This window comes from Hyperoodon ampullatus (genome assembly GCF_949752795.1).
Source record: "Hyperoodon ampullatus genome assembly, chromosome: 17".
In the NCBI taxonomy this organism is placed as follows: domain Eukaryota; kingdom Metazoa; phylum Chordata; class Mammalia; order Artiodactyla; family Ziphiidae; genus Hyperoodon; species Hyperoodon ampullatus.
The window spans coordinates 35,243,630-35,263,976 of NC_136930.1; the positions used below are offsets into that span (position 1 = coordinate 35,243,630).

Sequence of the window (20,347 nt, forward strand, 5' to 3'; positions counted from 1 at the left end):
TAAATGTGGGCACGTGGTTAAACTACAACGCGTCTTCACAGTCGTCCAGCACGTTTACAAGAAAAACACCATTGGGAAACCTCACAGGACAGAAGTGTTTTAACACCAAGAGAACTACTAGTTTTTAATTAAAAATCCAAACAGGGTGGGGTTGAAAAAATTTAGAAAGGGGCTGGAGCTGGAGCCATCATTTTTAAAAATTATTTTTCAATATAAAATGAATGAGCTGGAATAGACCCAATGTCTTGCTCTGTGGAACCTTGCAAAAGTGAAGAAACGTTGAGGGCTGTTTAGGGCAGCTGGCTGGTGTCAAAGCTGCCAGGATGCTAATAACTGCAGGCTGAGTCTCTTACTTCTGTGTGTGTGTGTATATATATATATAAAGGAGCCTTTTGTGTTATGGCATTTTTTTCTTGCTGCTGTATTCACATATCCCACTGCAAATCATCTTTCATTTTTCCTTCTGTTGACCTGGATATTATTTCTTTTCAGAAACAGGAAAAAAAACGAACATCTGTGTCTCCTTCCAATATGCTACACATCTGCGCGTTTTGTGGCGGGTCTTCAAAGTTCAGTTAGTAACCCACGGACGCCATTCATCTTCTTGTTAAAATGTCTACTGCTGTAGCCAATGCTCATGCCCTTGAGGGTTTTCCTCTTTTTTTCCATTATTGTATATAAAGAACATTGTGACTTTTAATGTTAGCATTTTTGCTTTCAACAGCAATTAGCAATCTCTTGGTTTGCTGTTTGGTAAAGCATCGGTTAATGAGGTCATCTAGTTTAAAATCCCAGCTACTGGAAAATAACAAGGAGGAGGTCAAATCTATCATTTCATGTTATATTTTCTGCTCTCTTTTCAGTTCTCTAAGGAAAAGAAATCTTTGTTATCCACAGTAAGTCATTACGACCCGTTACTGGCCCTCTGTTTTACTAACACCTCAAGATACAGTTAGGTTCTCTCTTGCTGAAGTACTGAACCAGGATAGTTCACCTATAAACAAACAAACAAACAAAAAACAACTTTGAGCATCTGAGGATGAGGAATTGGTTTCACGTTGGTTGTGTTGTCTTTCCTCTGACAGTTCTGAGTGCACATCTAGCGAGGGGTTGTCTCTATGGTGGAAGGGGTCCCCGGGGTGGTCGACCTCGGGGTGGCTGCTGGTGGTGTGTCCATCGGGCTCCCGGCCCCACTGTTAGGCGTGACGGAGGAGCTGACAGCAGGCGTATCCCCCTGCTGCTGGGCTTGCAGGGTCTGTCCACAGATGTGGTGGTGCTTCTCCCAGTCTTTGTGCTGGCAAAACGAGCCACAGTATCGGGCTGTGTTACAGCCGCTGCAGGTTTCACTCGCTTTACGGCCACAATTCCAGCAACTCTATTGGAGAAGGCAGAAGAAAGTGAAATCCCAAATTATTACATTGACCAGGCTAAAGTCTAAGGAAATATGCTAGGCAGCACTTCCCCCTTATTTTTCAGAACTATAAGAATGAAAAATCCAGGTGTGTATGTGTACACACACTAAACACCCTGAAGATGCAGGTTTTGGTGTAACTGCCCAGACTTTTCTGCCAAAAACTATTATGACATCTAAACAAACTGGTTGAAGCTCTTTTCCATTTTTACTATAAAAGCCCTTCCCTTTAGGTTTAGTTATCTTCACATCTAAATTCTCTGTTCACCCATACTAACAACTGGCTACATCTAAATTTTCTCCTTTCTAATAGGACTACTACCATGGAAAGATTCAAAGATAGCACTCCTGGCAGAAGCTTCTTCCTTCTAGACACTAACAGGAATCACAAAGGGACTATGCGGATGCTCTATTAGACTCAAAGGAAAATAATGGACTAGATAGAGGATTCTATCCTCTGCTCTACCACAGATCAGAAAAAGTAGGGCATGTGTTTAGTTCTTCCCACTGCAATCAGTTATTCACTGTACCTGACAACCAAATGGTAGGAAAGTCTTGAAACAATCCCCTTTACTTCAGCTCCCTGGAGATTGGATCCTTGGTTTGTTTTTTCTCTGATATATTCTAAGCACCCACAACAGTGCCTGATATATATAGTAGGTGCTCAGTAAATATTTGTGAAGTTTTAGGACCCTAGCAAGCCTACTGCCAATCTCCACTGGTGCTTTCCAAGAAGTGAGAAAAGCAGGCAGTGAGGCTGCCTCTGAGATAAAACGCATTGTGAATCTGGGGACAGACATACTAGAGATGGAAGAGCCCCTAAGTGGGACAGATCCTGGGGAATGAGGGAGTGTCAGGGAGGAGACTAACAATGACAGTGCCCTAAGGACCCTTCCAGGAGGAGGGGGAACCTCAGGAAGCCAACTTGAAACGTTTGTGCTTCCTTTGGCAAGACCATCCCCATTGTGAAATGTTATAGCAAGTGATCTTAGCTTTTACCATTAATCCTTTTATCCTGTATCTTCCTTGGTTTTATTTTCTTGCAAAACAAACTTCCGACTGTAATCTGGTAACCCCAACCAGCTGACAGTATGTAGCTGTGTCGCAGTTAAAATACATTTTTTAAAGCCCTGATGTATATGGATATTAAAAATCTCCCCACTATGTTCCCTGCAATTATTTTGCTTTCAGCATGTTGGTTGTGTGGCTTAAGGTGGGCTCATCAGCCTATTAAAAATGCCCCAGTGGAATGTCAGCCCATCACCCTGGTCTGTGTATGGCTTTACCACTGTGCAAAAATATGCAAAGCAATTTTTAGCACTCATTCTAATTTGGCTAAAAACTAAAGGAGCTCCTAGAGTCTTTCAAGTGCTGGAAGCCTAAAAACTCAAGAACTACAGCTTAAAACTTTTAGAAAGAGCTCAGCCCTATGTTCCTATTTCTTTACCATTCAGAAAGTATGGCCCAATGAAGGGAAAAAAATTAAAACTTTAAGATCTCAAATTCTGGCCAGTGGAAGGTGTTTTAAGTGAACATAGCTGAAGAAATCTAGAAGCTTGATTTATATGTTAATATCATAAATAAAAATTGAATTAAAATTAATAGTACCAGAACAAAGTAATTTTTTTTCCTACTTCCATTTAATTTAGCCAGGAAAATATCTCAAAAAATATGTACCTCTGATCAGAGGCCTCATTACCAAAATTAGAAGCCCTTCTTTCTCAAAATTAATTCAATCTTATTTCAAGGACAATGGTTCCACAAAGGCCTGAACAAACATGGGCCTGGCCCATCCTCCAGAGCAGCGAGGTACGACACTCATCACTCAAGGAAGTTTACTTCCTTGAGCTTTAGGCATTTAGAATAATGCCAGCTGGATCCTGGAACAAACTCAGAAATAAGTGAAATTCCTAAATTACATCAGAAAATCCCAATTAGAGAACACAGACCCAGATCCAAAACAATATTTTAAGGAAATTAAACATCTAATCTGAGTTAAGTGGCTTCTTTAGGAAATACCCTGGTGTGAGTCCTATCCGCTTTCTGGCAGAGGCACATCTTGGCAGACACAAGGCAGTAACTGCCCAGTTCTCAATGGCTCCTTCAGATTGAAATCAGATGTAGGCAACCTTCTCAATTTAAGTTGATTAAACACACAGACTAAACCAGGTAATTACAAATGCATGTGTTGGGGAATGGAAAGAGGAGACAGAATGGGGACTTCTTTATTTTTTAAAGTGTTTTCAAAGATGGGAACAATTTTACAAATAAAAAGTGGAATTGTGCCAAATATAGAAACAGATGTTTTGGATTATGAAGCTGCTGGGAATGGAGCCTTTTTGCCTAGCATCTCTGGATTCTGACCCAGGATTCAAGGGCTCTGGCTAGTTTTACCTCCAGTCACACTCCGAAGTTGTTCAATCCCATTCATTCACCACCCACCACTGAGACAAAAACAACCTTTGACTTTAGGAAGGTGCAACAAAGAGCAATTCAAATGAGCTGGTGGGAAAAAACCTGCATATTTTTATTGCTGTTGACATTGCATTGCCATGAATGTACAGGGAACTTTAGCTCAAGTGTTCAACCAATGGAAATTCCCAAAGTGCATATTCCTCTTTAAAAGTTCATTAGAAGACAGACACAGCAATTTCTTTTAATTTCTCCTGGGTGGCTCTACCAAATTTCCTGTTAACTAATCCATACCTGTAAGACTGATGCCTGAACACTGGCACTCGGCCTCTCAACCATCACTTCTGGGAACTGTGCAATGTGCAGAATCTTATGAGTACTCTAATTTTAACCATTTTAAGTTTCTAAGCTTTCTGCCATTCACAAAGGTGGAAACTGCAAATTGTGTATGATACCCAGGGGTGTATCTGTAGGGCAGAGATTAAGGTGGTCAATGGCTTAATCTAATTTTACATTTTTCAATTTGTGCTTTTCATATTCAGGCTTGTATTACCTGATAGTTGCTTATTTCTTTCATTCATTCAATCATTCATTTTTCATATAACTGAGCTTCCCTTTCAGTCCTCTAAGCAATGATGCTGGTGACTGAATTACTAAAATAGTACAGGAGTCTCGAGAATACCATTTCATAGCAAATTTCATTCCCAAAGCCCATGGCACTTTATAGTCTCCCTTTATTTGTGATAATATTATCCCCTTTTCAGCATAAGGAATGTTTTCCTCCCTATTATGGGAATCAGCAATTGGCCAAAATTAGGCTAGGACTCATATGAAAAATAGGAGGCAGAACACAACCCTCCCTTTTCTAAATGTACTGGTACTACATAGGGAAATGGAAATGATGAGTTGAAGCTTTTGGTGCCAAAGCTGCATGTCAAAGATTGTTGACACTTGTTTCATATCAGCAATTCTTTTTTGTCCCTAAGAACAAAATTATTTCCTTCATCTTGTTATTTTAGATACAGAGAGAATGGTCTTTCTGTCCTACCAGCAAAATAATATCCTTTCTGGTTCTTACTGTTGGAAATTCCTTTTACCAGAAACAAAACATTTCTCCTAAAAAGTTTCTCCAGGTCTCACACACCTATAATTCTCCAGAAAAACCCTTGCACGCAAGTGATGTTCAATGAATAAAGTAGAATGATTAGAATTAAAATTCCCAAAATGTAAATAACTTTTATAGTAAATGATTTGCCTAGATATGAAATTACATAGGCAAGGTTTGATTCACTCAGGTCTTTGCACTGCAAACCAAATACTCTTTCCAAAATGCCAAGTTTTGCCTATTTCAGATCTTTCTTATAGACTGTTTTGGCAGGAATAAGGTTAGGAGGGCACTTCAACCCTGAAAGTAGACAGAGGTTGGACCAGGAAGTTGGAACACCAAAGACAAGGTATCATGGTGTGTAATGGAAATGGCTTCCAATTTTGAGTGGCTTCAGTCACCCTTTCTTGGTTTTTCACTTCCAACTATATCACTTAGTGGCTTCAGAACTACAGGCAAGTTACTTAACCTCGTAGAGTGAGAGTACCTATAAAGTAGGAATCATAACGATAGGGTTATTCAGGATTATGTCAGTGCTAACTGAAGTGTCCTGATGTTCGGTGGGTCCTGAATAAACGGCAGGAACTAACACCACCTCCTCCTCTTGGCACTGGCTGAAAGCAAATGAGACTACATACCATCTCTGCATGGCACAACCTTTACAATTAGAAAGCTCGTGGCCCTGTGCCTCCCCTGATAGGCATTGACAGCTACACAGACAGAACATGAGCTTACTTCCACTTATATGTCATTAGTGGCCAGTTACTTTTTCTCCTTCCTCCCTGTCCTCCGACCTTCTGAAGATTTACCACTACTGACTTTTTCCCCATTCCTCCTTTTTAAAAAAAACTTCCCTTATTGAAAGTCCCTCTAACTTTGGTTTCAAGATAATAAAACTCTGTTTCTTATACTATAACCTCTTCCTCTTCTTGTTTTTCATTTTCCCCTAAATACTTGGCAAGGAGGGAAGTTGGCATAAAGAAAAGAAATATCCTTTCCTTCCTACACTCTCCCTTGGCAGTCATGGTCTTAAACCATTAGCTGTAAGAAAATGACTCTCAAACCTTCCTCCAACCTTCATTTCCTTCCTGAGCTGCTGTCTCTTATTTTCAACTGCCTGTTCTATAGCGCCACCAGGATGCTCCTCTGTCACCCAAGTCAGTCATCCCTAAACCTGACTCTGGTGTGGTCCTTTTCGGTCACTGGCAACGCTCAGGCTAACGACTTTGTCATCTCATTGGAAACTCCCCTGAAACCTCTCAGTGCCAAACCCTATAGACCCTGCTTCCCCCATGGCCTCCCTTCCTTTCCAATCTCATGGTTACTATTCCTTCCCTGCCCTTCCTGTTAGAATAGCTTCTTAATTGTTTTTATTTTTTTCTCTCTCTTACATACTCACACTGCTCTTTATAAGGTGACTTGTTTATAAAATACTTCTACTCATCTTATTTGTACCTCTCAACCACCTTGCAAAGTGAGTTATAAACATTATCCCAGTTTTATAGATGAGAAAACCAAAGTTCCAAGAGGTGAACCACTCCATATCATTCCAGGCCCAACATCCAATACAGCATGAACATCTATGGATTCAGACAGCTGGTCTTCTAATAAATGAAACAAATAAGCAAAAATCTTAGGTAACATAGAATCAGCTCATACTGTGAGAGCTCCAAATTCTTCTGGGGATCGATAGGTCTGATCAGATTGTGAGGCTTTAATAGGAGCCATGCTGGGAGACTGTGTGTAGTAACTGTGTGGTGACTACCTCCTACTGAGCCCAGTTAGTCCATCCCCAGAGTCTGGGCCGCACTGCACAGGATCCACTGGGGATGGCTCTATTAATTCTAGAGGGGGTAATGAAGATGAACCTCCCAGAGTGACCTGTTCACACTATTAGGGCTCAGCAGGTTCTGGAAACAAAGTTTAAAGGTTCAGTCAGTGTTTCTGCTTAAGTGCCATAAAACCATCCAATATAAGCGTGTGCACTTCTGCACTTATCTAGGAATAATGAATAAAGACTGTTTCAATCTGGGGGAAAATATCACTTTAGTGGCTTAAACTTGAAACTAACGATTGGAACAGCACAATTATTTGCTCTCTGTTCGAGGCTCAATTCCAGCCATGTGCTTTGATCCCCTAAGCCAGAACAAGTTACGGATCTCAAAGAAAAGCTGTGGCAGGTTCCTTTTGAAATAGTCCAAATCTAACAATATTCACTGGAAAAAAAGACTCTATATGTTTACAGATAGGAAACAGAAATGAATACAGAAAAAAATGAAACGGTTGAAGATGGCCAGATTCACTGAATTTCCTTTCTTTTGATTTATGCTAATGCTAGCATTACAGTCTTGATGAAATATGTAATACATGTTAAAAGAGAAAGTACAGAAAATGTCATTTGCTTGTGTCTGCCTAAGCAGTCCAGTGTCATTCTAATGGTTAGTAATAATGATTATTAGTCTATAAACCAAAGTGAATTTAGAGAACTGGATGGGAATACCCTGAAGGAGTCGAGTGTACTGCCGTGTGGCTACTAAAGAAGTGGCCTGAGAGGCAGGCACCTGGGCTGAGGATCAACATGCACTCTCCTGGTTTTCACATTAGACAGCATAAACTATTTAGGCCTTTGTGCTCTATCTGCCCTTTCCAATCTACAGAGGAAATCTGTCTAGTTGAATTAAATAATTGATTTGAACTTCTTAAAATGTTTTAACTTTTGTTGTTTATTCACAAAAAAAAAATGAAGAAAGGTTACCTTTCACAAAAAACCGCTGGGCAGATCAAAGCCAGTAAGTTTTTAAAGGTTTAATGCTTAAGGAAGATCACCTGATGTGTACACCCCAAACTCTGCATGTCTACTGAAAAACCAAAACTCTCTCCCTTCCTTGTCAGCTGACCAATCATCAAATCCTGCCCATTTTATCTCACAGGTTCAATTTTCTCCACCCCCATCACCACTGCCAACCATCTTCATCCAACCATCTTCCTCCTCACCTGTCTCCTAAAACAGATCGGTCCCTCCTTTTCATTTCCTCTCATCTCTCTCCACACTGCAGACTGCGTGATCCTTCCAAAACACTCATCAGCCACATAGTCATCCTGTTTTCAAAGCCTAGCAAAGCTTGCCTTCCCATCTTCTCTGTACGAAGGCACTGATGTGCACATGGCCCAAAAAAGCAGTGATGAGGCAATGTGGGGGTGGGGTGGGAGGTGGGTGGAAGGTGGCTGCTGAACAGCTCCTGATTATCCTTAAGTATCAGATGAAACAAAAATTTTTCCCAGAAGCCTTTACACTGAACTCTACTAAGACTCATAATTTAGTGATCTGACTCTTCTAATGAATTATAGTGAACAAGAAGGTAGGAACCACTGTATCTTCAGTGCCTAGCGCTGTCCCCGACATAGAATAATTTGCTATTGACAGAATAAATAAATAAATGGATATAATTTAGAGTAATATGTATCAAATAACAAACTGCCCTGGGCAGGTTGCAAACCTGATTTTTTAAAAAAAATGTCCATAGGGTACAGTTTTAAAATCTGTATCCAAAAATGACCTTCATGATGCGTATTTCATTGTTCTGGAACAATGTAAGGACTGACAGCATGCTGAGAGCTCCATCGTGGATCCTGCCAACCCCTAGCTGCATGACTAGCCATGTGAGCTTCCTCACCTGCAACATGATAAAATGATTACATCTCAAGGTTCTAGCCACCGTATGAGATGAGAAAACCAAAGCTTTTAGAGGTTTAGTGGTTTTCTTGAAATCACAGAATTATAAGAGATGGAGCCAGGAATTAAATGTGGCTCTCTGGCTCCCAAACCTTTCCTCCTAGCATAGTCTACTTTAAAATCCTTGAGAAATGTCACCGAAGACAAGGGTAGTGCTATTAAAGATCAGTTTCTCAAGATACCCAAAAAGAAAGAAAGAAAACAGTTACTTTAGAAGATCACTCATATCTAGGTTATTTCATCCTATCTACTATTTCTAGTTACTGCTCGATACACCATATTTTTATAATGCTCAATACCAGTGTCAAGCTCATATATTTTTCTGGATAAATATTAGAAATAAAGGTACACAGCTTAGAGATACTAAAGAAATACAGCATTATTAGCCAAATATAAAGACTTAATTCTCAATTTCTCCAAGATATTTATCTTTAGAATTTAGTGACCTATAAAATACTCTTAACATGCATAACAGCCCTAAAACGTTCATATGAGAGTGATAATGTTTTAATGATGGTAACAACTGTGCCTCACAGTATTACTAACTTGAATAGAGCAGGACAAACTCTGTCCAAAAGATGCTAATAAAATTTGTGTTTTCTTTCAAAAACACAATACAAAGTCTTTAAATATCTTAGCCATAAGATGCCAGTAAAATTGAATTTATGTCTAGTTTAATTCAACAATGGAAAAGTCTGCAGTTAAAGGGTAGATACACTTCCCTTTGTCCCTCTTTTCCCGAGAAACTTTTGAATGTTGAAAATCAATTGCTTTTGTCCCCTTGTTATTCATCTGCTACACATTAAATAGAAACTCTGGGTATCGAATAATTCCCACAGGGTCTTTCATCTACAGACAAGCCTGGTACAAATTAAATTCTTACTCTCCTTCACAAATTGTAGATATGTGTTTTAGTGGACCGTTGATTTATCAGCTTATGCTGTTGCTAGTTCAGCATGGTGTGACTAGCTAACTGTAGTCCTTATCTAAGGGTCCTTTGGGCTGGGGATTGTGGTGCTGTGTTAATTAATGCAGAGCGTTACCATGTTGCTCTGACTTTAGTCTCTGTTGAAAAGGCATTCTGTTAGACACTGTGCTTTAGTTACTTCCCAGATCCTTCTGCCATTTAGGCTACGTGTGTATGTGTTTTAAATATACTGTAATAACACTAAATAATATTACCTCTGGCAGTGATGTTATGCTATGAAATGACCATCATAATGGTTATTACAAATAATGTGCAAAAACAGACTGTGCAGAAGATCTCTTAGAAATGTTTAATTGATGCAAGCATTGGTTTAGCATTGGACTTCAGAACCAATAGTTAAGGAAATGACTTTGATCCCTGGCCTGCAATATGTCTTCAGACTACACAGCTTACACAGGGTCTCTCTCCTAAATCCCAGCTGTTAGAAGGAAACCACACACATATGCTAACACACACACACAACAGAGTTCTGAACCTAAATAGTGCTAGGAAGTTCTAAGAATTTCACTTTAATCTGTTACCCACCAAATATATTAAAAACCTTTTATGGCAGTTGTTCTTTTAGGCCTTTAATAAAAACAAAATTTGATCAGCTCTTGGTCAACTCCACAAGTGCCAAGCCTCTCCGAATTACTCCAATTTCCCCCCCCCCCCAAAGATTCGTTTGTCTCAACTCCAATATCCGCCTTTACTTGTGATCTCCTGAAATCGAAAAGGCCTGCCCTCATTAACGGAAGCATCTCCCCAGGGAGTCTTCCATCGGCGCCTCACCTCGCTCGAATCTTCCTGCTGGTTGATGACAGCGAGAGCGTCCTCCGCCGCCTGCCGCTTGGCCTCGGCCACCGTGCGCTCCATCTTGGCGCGCTCCGAGGTGATCATATCGTGCGCCTTCCGCTCGGCCTCGGACACGGCCTTCTGCAGCTCGGTCATCGCCTGCCGCTTCACCTCGTTGACCGCCTCCTCTGCGTGCCAGGCGGGCCGGACCGGACAAGAGAACAGCTCTCTGTTAGCGCGGGACCTGGGCTACTGATCGCTGTTACACAGAATGCTAGACAACACGCATGACTTTCATCCCAATTACTGGGCAGTTCTTCCGGCTGTCTAAAGAACCACATTTTGGAAATTCATTTTAAGAGAGCAAAGGGTGAGATTTTTTCCTTTAATTTACACTCCTGGGAATATCTTTTAAACTACTGTAGCATCACTACAACTTTTCTACCAAACTAGTACCCCAGAAAGGATTCTGAGACCAGGCTAAGTAGACAAAAGGTGAAAATAACCACAAGAAACCTGCCTGGAAAATTCAGACACATGAAGAAGGTGTTTTGCTACAATGCAATAGGTTAATATGAACACAGGGAGTACAGGGGTAAAGCTTTCAGGGAAAGAGAGGAAGGGAATAGATTTTACACAGACACGTATGTAAATGCAAAGTTATTTTGCTAGTAAAAGATACAACACAATAACGAGAAGGTATCTCATAACAATTAATTCAATGCAGACCTTTTAAAGAAAATTGAAGATGAAACATACAGAAGATCCAGCTTTTCTTTTTCTTGCCATTTCCTGAGTAATGTGGACATATGACTCTATAGACTAAATGGTAGGGATTTAAAAAAAATCATTTTCTCATTTCCAGACTTTCAGCTGTTGTCCATCTACTGAATCAAATATAAACAGTCTTGCATAACCAACTGTTGCACTGGACAAATATAATTGAATCATACTGCGGGCCAAAACAATCAGGCCTGACTACAAACCTGCAAGGTGTCAAATTAGCTCTTTATTTTTGGCTGTGGAAAGGGTGCAAAGATTTGACTAATGTACAACATAAGATTGACAACTAAAACAAGTAATTTCCATTTTAAAAAATTAACTGTTCTAATTAACAAGGGAAAATATCCTCCCCCTGAATTAGTTTATCTAATTTTCATCTTTATTCAAAGCAAAATGACAATGATTAATTGAAAATTTAATAAGCAGTAATTATTAACTTGGCAAACCTACTACCAATTAACACTCTATTAAAACTAATTATGACATGTTTCATTCAAATGTTTGCACTTAATTGTTTCACTCACTTGAAAAGCACCTTAATTAAATGTTCTGTTTAATTAAAAACATAGATTCCTAATAAAAATGTTTTATTGTAGATTAAAAATGTTAAGAGATGCAAATACTCCTATAGTTCCTTAAATTTCTATAGTTATATTTCACACATCCATAGTTCATGACTTGAGGATCATGAAAAGCCCTCCACTAATAATTAACCATGGTGACTTTTGTAGCCTCCACCATTTTCCCAGAATTATTTCTGAAGTTTGTTCATTCATTTGTAATTACTGTCTGCTAGATTTTATAAACTAAATTATAGGGAAAGATCCAGACTGGAAATATTAACTAAAATATGTTAAGCCTTTGTTGGTTGCTTTAAGATATGTATTTAAAATCTGAAAACAGAGCACTGCACAGAGCTGGCAGCACCTTCTTCACCAGGAGGTGAAAAGATGCCTTTATTATCCTATCATAAATGACTTGGGGCACCAGGGAAGCACTGCCCTTCTAACTATACAGTCAGGGTCTAATTTGGTTTGAATATTCAAGGTGAATTAAAATTCTATCTAAGTGGTAATACAGGACAATAATTTTTGCTTACGATCAAAGCTGTAGCTTGACTAATTGTATATGCAAATCAGGCAATTTATATTTAAATTATGCATTCCTATTCTAATCCCACAGGCACATACAGATCAGCAAAGAGAGTTGGTAGGACATGTGCAAGGTGCTTGAATATTTATTACCAACTGCAAACATTCACTGATCGTTTGAAAAAGAAATATACTGAAGAAAACAGTTGCAATTTAAAAACTATATTTATGGTAGACTTTTTCCAATTTTATAAAGACCTTTAAACTTCAGAGTGTATTTTGTTATCTTTGCGGTTGCTTTTAAAAATACTACTTTTAGGGGAAAACTGATATGGCCTTCGACATTTGTTAGGACTCCAAATATTTAATATGTATATCATTATATTATTATATTGTATATTACATGCAAACTTTGAATAGGGTCTGCAGGTTAAATAATTGTGTTGTATGAATGTTAATATCCTGACTGTGGTAACTGTACTGTGGTTACATAAGAAAATGTCCTTGTTCTTAGGAAATACACACTAAAATGTTTACGGTAAAGGGACATCATGTCTGCAACTTACTCTGAAGTACTTAGGTGAAAAATATAACGCACAACAGAAAAAGAGGGAAGGAAAGAGGAAGAGAGAAACAGAAGACATCAAAGCAAATATGGTGAAATAGGGAAAATTGGGAGAAAGGTATATGGGATTTTTTTTTACTATTTTTTGCAACTTTTTCTGCAAGTTCGAAATCATTTCAAAATAAAATGGTGCAAAATATTACATGATGTACTTTCAAGCACAGGATATACTTTTTGCAATTATAATTTTCTCTGAAAAGAAGATGCATGGGTTATAGTACATTCAATTTTAGAGCTCTGCCCCTTTGATATCTTTCAAATGCTTCAAACTTGATTTTATTTATTTATCTTTTGTCACAAAGGTAGTGTATAATAGTTTCATTGCAAAGACACACTTTATAGGTTTTTTCCTAGGGAAAAAAAAAAATGCCCACAGCCAATTTTAGACTCCTGGGGGGAAAAGCTTTCAAATTTTAACAGGCTGAGTATAGATGTCCCGTTCTGCCTTTGGTGTTTTCCTCATGTTGGAATGCCTTGACACTTCGGACACTAGAAATGCTTTCTAAGAAGCCTATAAAGATGAATATTATAAGCAGTTACTTGAGACTTCCAGATGAAACTGTCATCTATACTTTAGAGATTCAATATACTCCTTAAAATTTAGCATCTATCCATAGAAAACTATTCCCAAACTGTTTTTATGCAGCAGATTAGGGATATCACTATCCCTAAGATAGTGATAAGAATACGAATTTAATGGACACTACTTCCAAGTCAGATTTTAGACTGAAGACCTAATGCCGATGGATAGACACATATTAAAAATATTTGAAACATGGTTTGATAAGGTTTAACCCTTCTTAGAGAATGCATGGACACCACATAAACAAGTATCGTTCTTCCCCTCCTCTGAGTCCCCACGATGCAAAGTACACCCAGAACTGGTTTCAGAAACCCACAAAACAGACAAGTGAAGAAAAATAATAGTGGACTCAATAGATTACAACATGTCAAGTTAAAAAAAAAAAACTGATTAAATGGAAAGTACATAGTGAAGTTTTGAATCTGCTTCCAATTGCTTACCACTTATGATGGTAGGATTTCCTTTGTGCACAGCTATTCAAGTTGACTTTCCAACAAAGGTGGTATATGCAGAAAAATCTGCTCTCACTTCACAGCAGTCAAACAAAGGCTTGAGTAGATAATAGCACAGAAGGAATTTGGATTGCACAAGACTTCACTGTCAATTTTTCTTTATGAACTATCAAGATTTAACTTAAATACACATAAATAGGGAAATGCAGAGATTCTATCCCTCAACATAAAAAGTCATCCTTGTGCTATCCAAAATGGCAACTCTTTGTACCTATTATTGGAATAAATTGAACTGACAGCTTAAAATTGGGGAAGAAAAATGGTCAGAAGAAAGATGTAGCAATTCCTTCTCCAGGTAGGTGGCACCCAGCACATTTTAACATCTTACGAGTATCCCATGACTATTATCCTGGTAGAAAATCTTCTTCTTAGAGGCAATGCTCTAAATCTGGTAAGACTATACAGATGAGATATATATATATATATATATATATATATATATATATATATATATTTATACACACACACACACACACATATATATAGATAGATAGATAGATAGATATACACACACACACACACACACATATACATATACACATATATAAACCTTAACCTTTAGGCTGAATGGATCTACCTGATTTGTATACTGGACATGCAAGAGATCTTTCTCTGGTTCTTAATCTACGCTGCTATACTATCAGATTTTGAAACTCCTTGTCACACTTACAAAAGGAGTTATTTCTTAGAAAATTAAAAAAAAAACAACCACAAAACTCGAACAAGAGCCAAGGGACCATACTCACCAAGTTGCACAGAACTATAGACATAGCTGTGTCAAATCAAAACCCAAATAGAAATCTTCTGTGGGAAAAAAAAAACCCTTTCCTCCTTGATTGGGGTTCTCAGCCCTATACTCATCTGATCGTCTGCAGAAACAGCATTTTCCAGTTTCTCAACTCAGACAAACTATTTTAACAGTTGGGAGTTATAGTAGCTCAAAGCCACATTATGTGTTTGCAATGTCATTTTTAACTCTTGAAACAGGTTTGTGCTTTATCTCCTGAGTTGGTTTCTTTTTAAAAATAAGGTTTTGGCTCAACTTTTACAGGGCTGGTATTCTACAAAGATTCTGCCAGATCTGAACTTCTTTAAGCCCAATAAGCCAATGAGTCATCAGAAACTTAAATCTACTTCAAAATGCAGAACAATATCCCTTAATGAAAATCAGATAGTATACATGGAAAGGAAAAGTTGAAATTTAGCAACTTTGTCATTTAACTTAATTTAGTTCTGGTCACTGAATATTAATTAGCACAAAAGATCAACTTTAAAAACTGGTTGTAACCATAAAATTTCTGAGTGCCTCAGCAAGTGAACTAGATTTGCTGTGATACTTTTAAAAAGAATTCAGGAGATATATGTCAATTATACCCCAATTAAAAAAAAAATTAGAAGAGAAGGCTGAAGTAAAACACCAGACGTTGTTTTCATGAAGGAAAAATTGCATGCAATCTGAGACCTCAGGCTTCCAGCCTGAAACCATTATAGCCCCTGAAAAATGGGGTTTATAACAGAAGCATCACCAGACTCTCATTACAGTAGCACTAGCAGATGCTACTAAAATAAAAACTATTTCATGTTCTAATCAGGCCTGGTTTAAGAATATTCATCAGGATTTTTAAATTTCGTGTGTGGGGGTTTGTTTTGTTGTTGTTAGCAGTAAAGTCCCTTCTTGTCATTCTTCACGTCACTTCATTAACAACTGCACACAGCTGCCAGAACACTAAATTCGTGTTTTTAAACAATTCTTACCAGCTTTCTTCCAGATCTCCTCTGGCACATATCCAGAAGCAGGCCTGTGAAGGAATTCCCGATGTGCATCTATGAAAAGGATAAAAATCGGTGGAGAGAGGAGGAAAGCACCATAAGCACTGTTATGTCATTACACAGGGTAGAAGCAAGCAATGCCCACTATCTCGGCTTCTCTACAAAAACATAGTTTTAAAAGGCTGGGCATTTCACTTCTAAAAAATAAACGAAAATAGCAAGACCAGTCATCAGAGTGCAAGGAAAACAGGTCATTGGTCTAAATGCCTTGTATGCTCAAAGCCAAAACAACTCTAAATATTTCATTATACAATATGATATTTGGGAACACTGTTCCCAACACTCCTTAAGTATGGGAATTTCTATGGGTATATTTTATTTTATTAAAGAAAATAAACTGCATCTGGTAATTTTCTTTTTTTTCAAAGTCAAATTGGTAGTTAGAAAGTCAAATGTTAGGGTAACATAATTTTCACACAGCTCTGATTCTACCACCTTTCAATAAACAGTGAGCCTGACTCCATGGCTAACCGGATCTAACACTTAATTACTTTAAAAAATCTTGATGAGCATTAAAAATTCTCGCAAAAAGTAGATCATATGGATTTGACACGGATGCAAGCAAGCAAGAATCATTAGAATGGATTCACAGATAGCCAGTTGACCAAATATAACTAGTACATGACATGCTTTCTGGAAAAAAAAAAAAAAAATGAAGTTCCACTTTAAGTGAAATGCTGTGCTTCTATGCTGGCCAAATTTTAAAAGTTTGAGGAAACGGATCATAATAAAGCTTATGTAGAAATGCTCACCTCCAAAATAACATCTTCATGAAAATGACATGAAACCTTTTATATATGTTTTTATATATGCTTGAAAGTAAAGTGTACAGTCTTTCAGAGATAAAATATGCACTAAACTTCTTCCATACTGGATTTTCAAATGAAAGTCTATGTATTTAGAAGTTTGAGGGGAAGAAAAAAAAATCATTTTAACTTTTATAAATACAGCAATCTTTCAAGCCATGATAAATTTCAAATAATTGAAGTTTTCTCTACATGTATAAGAAATGTTAAGTAGCAGACTTTTTAAAGAATACTTTATCTAATGTATGGTAAAGATCAAAATAAATTCAGTCCTGTTTTCTATATTTTATGGAGCTACAGAATGAGAAAAGCACTATCAATTTATCTAAGTATATATCATTTTATATTTGAATGCCTTAGACACATTTGAATATTTTGAATCCTTTGAGGGTACGTAGATTATCAGTTGGCCAGAACATAGAATTTCCACAACTATTCTGAATTAGCAAAACCTTATTATAGCTTAGTGAAGGGCATATGGAAACTCTCCGTACTATCTTTGCAATGTTTCCTTAAGTCTAAAATTATTCCAAGTATAAAAAAATTTTTAAAGTTTACATTATAATTTTATGACTACTTGATAATCAAATGGACTGGAAATACCCATGCATTCTCATGTACACATTCATTTCTATACAGTAAATGATGAAAAGCAAAATGTCTTTATGTAAGTAATTTTCATTTGCTAAAGAGCTTGATAAAACCGTTTGATGCATATACGACTTCAAAGAAATATCACGTGGCTAATTAGATTTGTCAAAATTACCTTTCACATCATTATAAAGTGCAGTCAAGTTCAAGTTCACATTTAGCCACATGACACAGTGAAACAGAGATTTACTTAAGACAACTTTTAGACATTTATTTTTAGGAGAAAAGGCTTTGGCTTAAGAATAATTTACTGGATAAGAATAGATTTGTAAAGTCTGAAGACAAACAAAAAAAAATGCTTTCTCCACAGTAGCAAAAAAGAAAAAAAGTTTTTTCCATTTACTGGGTTAAGGAAAGAGTTATAACTTTATAAAAATTATTTTTTAATGGGGCATTATTATTATAGGGAACAGGAAAAGTGATGTTAAGTTATCCAAATACTAATTACCAGCCCTAGGCAGCACAGGCAGAAGAGTTAGTTCTAAAGCCCAGAGAAGGTGAATCTTGGCTTTGCCACCTGCTCTCCCTGTGACACTGGGCAAGTTAGTTTCTCCATGTCTCAGTCACCACATCTGTAAAGTGGGGACAATACTACCACATTTGAGATTGCTGCTGTGAGGACTCAGTGAGGTACTTCCTACTACATGCTTGGCATGGCACATCCTAAACTCTGATTAGATGTTAGTGCTACTCCCATCATCATTATTTAGCAGATTGCCCAGTAAGAATGGATATACAGTCATCCTTTGGTATCTGACGGGGACCAAGATCCGAGGATGTTCAAGTCCCTTCTATAAAATGGCATAGAGAATAGTGCTGCTCTGAACATAGAGGTGCATGTATCTTTTTGAATTGCAGTTTTATCCAGATATGTATATTCCCAGGATTGAAACAGAAACAGACTCACAGACATAGAGAATAGACTTGTGGTAGTCAGGGGCAGGTTGGGTGGGGGAGGGATGGATTGGGAGCTTGGGGTTAGCAGATGCAGACTATTATATATAGAATGGATAAACAACAAGGTCCTACTGTATAGCACAGGGAACTATATTCAATAACCTGTGATAAACCATAATGGAAAATAATTTTAAAAAGAATGTATATATATGTATAACTGAATCACTGTGCTGTACCACAGAAATTAACAACACTATAAATCAACTACACTTTAATTAAAAAAAGAAAAAAGCATGGTATTTGCTTTGGATGCTAATTTGTTTGCTACACACATCCTTTCCTATACTTTAAATCATCTCTAGATTACTTATAATTTATAACACAATGTAAATGCTATGTAAATAGCTGCCAGCACATGGCAAGTTCAAGTTTTGCTTTTTGGAACTCTCTGGAATTTTTTTTCCCAAATACTTTTTTTTTTTTTTTTTTGTGGTACGCGGGCCTCTTACTGCTGTGGCCTCTCCCGTTGTGGAGCACAGGCTCCGGACGCGCAGGCTCAGCAGCCATGGCTCACGGGCCCAGCCGCTCCGTGGCATGTGGGATCCTCCCGGACTGGGGCACGAACCCGTGTCCCCTGCATCGGCAGGCGGACTCTCAACCACTGCGCCACCAGGGAAGCCCTTTCCCAAATACTTTTGATGTGTGGTAGGTTGAATCCATGGATGTGGAACCTGCAGATATGGAGGGCCGACTGTATACTTATTTTCTTATTTAAAAAAACTAAGGTGAGAAGAGCACCATAAAGTTTCTTTTTTCACCCAGCACTGACATCCAAAGGGCACAAAACTTTAGACAAAACAAAACCATTGAAGAGCTTTGGATTAAGTAATATACTCCCTCAGTACATGTCACTTGGGGAGAGAAGTTATGTCTATAGTTGGCAATTCACTGTCTGAACCCTTGATGGGAAGTCCTCAAACTTCTTAGATGATAACTTTTATAAATTTTATTTAAACCTCATGAATAGCCCCCAGATTTGCTCAAAGATAGATAATGTACTGGAGTCAACTGTGCACCCACCGTCCCATGTGCTATACAGTCGGTATAGATCGTGAGGATCCATATGCCATATGGGAAAGTTGTGCTGTATTTCACCTTCTTGGCTACATTTCCCTAGAATTCTCAATGACACAATGTCATATTCGCATAGAGTCAAACTCCACCTAACCTAGAACCCTGATAGAAATACCAACTCCAATCAAGCAAAAGTTTTCTTAATCCGATCCTGCTTTATAAAAGAAAGTGTTTTTTTCTCAAAATAGCTGCAGAATATAAAGGCAAATAAATTTTTTATATAATACACACCTAATTACGTATATATATACATATTTTACAATATCCCCTCCAGTTCTAAGTTACTGTGTCCTAGCTAAGCATTGGGTGTACCAACAGAAAGAATGAAGTGATGACAGTAGAGGTACTGCTCAGAAACTATTTTGATTCACTGACAAATACTACTTTAATAGCTACAGAAACTGAATGACTAATTTAATATTTTCTCTTCTGATTAAGTAGCAGCAATAACAGAGTCCACAAAATTGAGTTTAAAAAACCAAAACAGGGCTTCCCTGGTGGTGCAGTGGTTGAGAGTCTGCCTGCTGATGCAGGGGACACGGGTTCGTACCCCGGTCCGGGAAGATCCCACATGCCGCGGAGCGGCTAGGCCCGTGAGCCATGGCCGCTGGGCCAGCGCGTCCGGAGCCTGTGCTCTGCAACGGGAGAGGCCACAACAGTGAGAGGTCCGCGTACCGCAAAAAAAAAAAAAAAAAGTGAAAAACCAAAACAAATCCTGAAATTGATCAATATTACAAGAGATAACTTCTCTCTTAAGACTTTCTTATTTTAGATTATGGTGAATCTAGACAAACTTATGCAAAACATTCTAAGGGTCAGATTGTGAAGAAGCTAATTTTTAACCATTAAATCTTGACCACCTATAAAATATCAGTTGCTGTAAAATAGATGGTTGTTCTAAAATGTAGTGGTGAAACAAAAACAGAAGAGTCTGTATGAGATGGTTTAAAATGTGAAATGTATACATATGTAACTATTGAAAGATGGAAAACTTATAGAAAAGACCTTATAA

General features: G+C 37.9%; 1 protein-coding gene across 1 annotated transcript in view; it reads right to left on the bottom strand.

Annotated features, from left to right (window-relative positions):
* Window positions 1–1,099: 1,099 nt before the first annotated feature.
* RUNX1T1 (RUNX1 partner transcriptional co-repressor 1) overlaps window positions 1,100–20,347 on the bottom strand; it is a gene marked incomplete at both ends in the record, with an annotated part of 127,348 nt that continues 108,100 nt past the window's right edge. Inside the window, 3 exon segments of the mRNA XM_079722306.1 lie at window positions 1,100–1,375; window positions 10,421–10,611; window positions 15,773–15,841. Of these exon segments, the coding sequence (XP_079578432.1) occupies window positions 1,100–1,375; window positions 10,421–10,611; window positions 15,773–15,841 (536 nt within the window).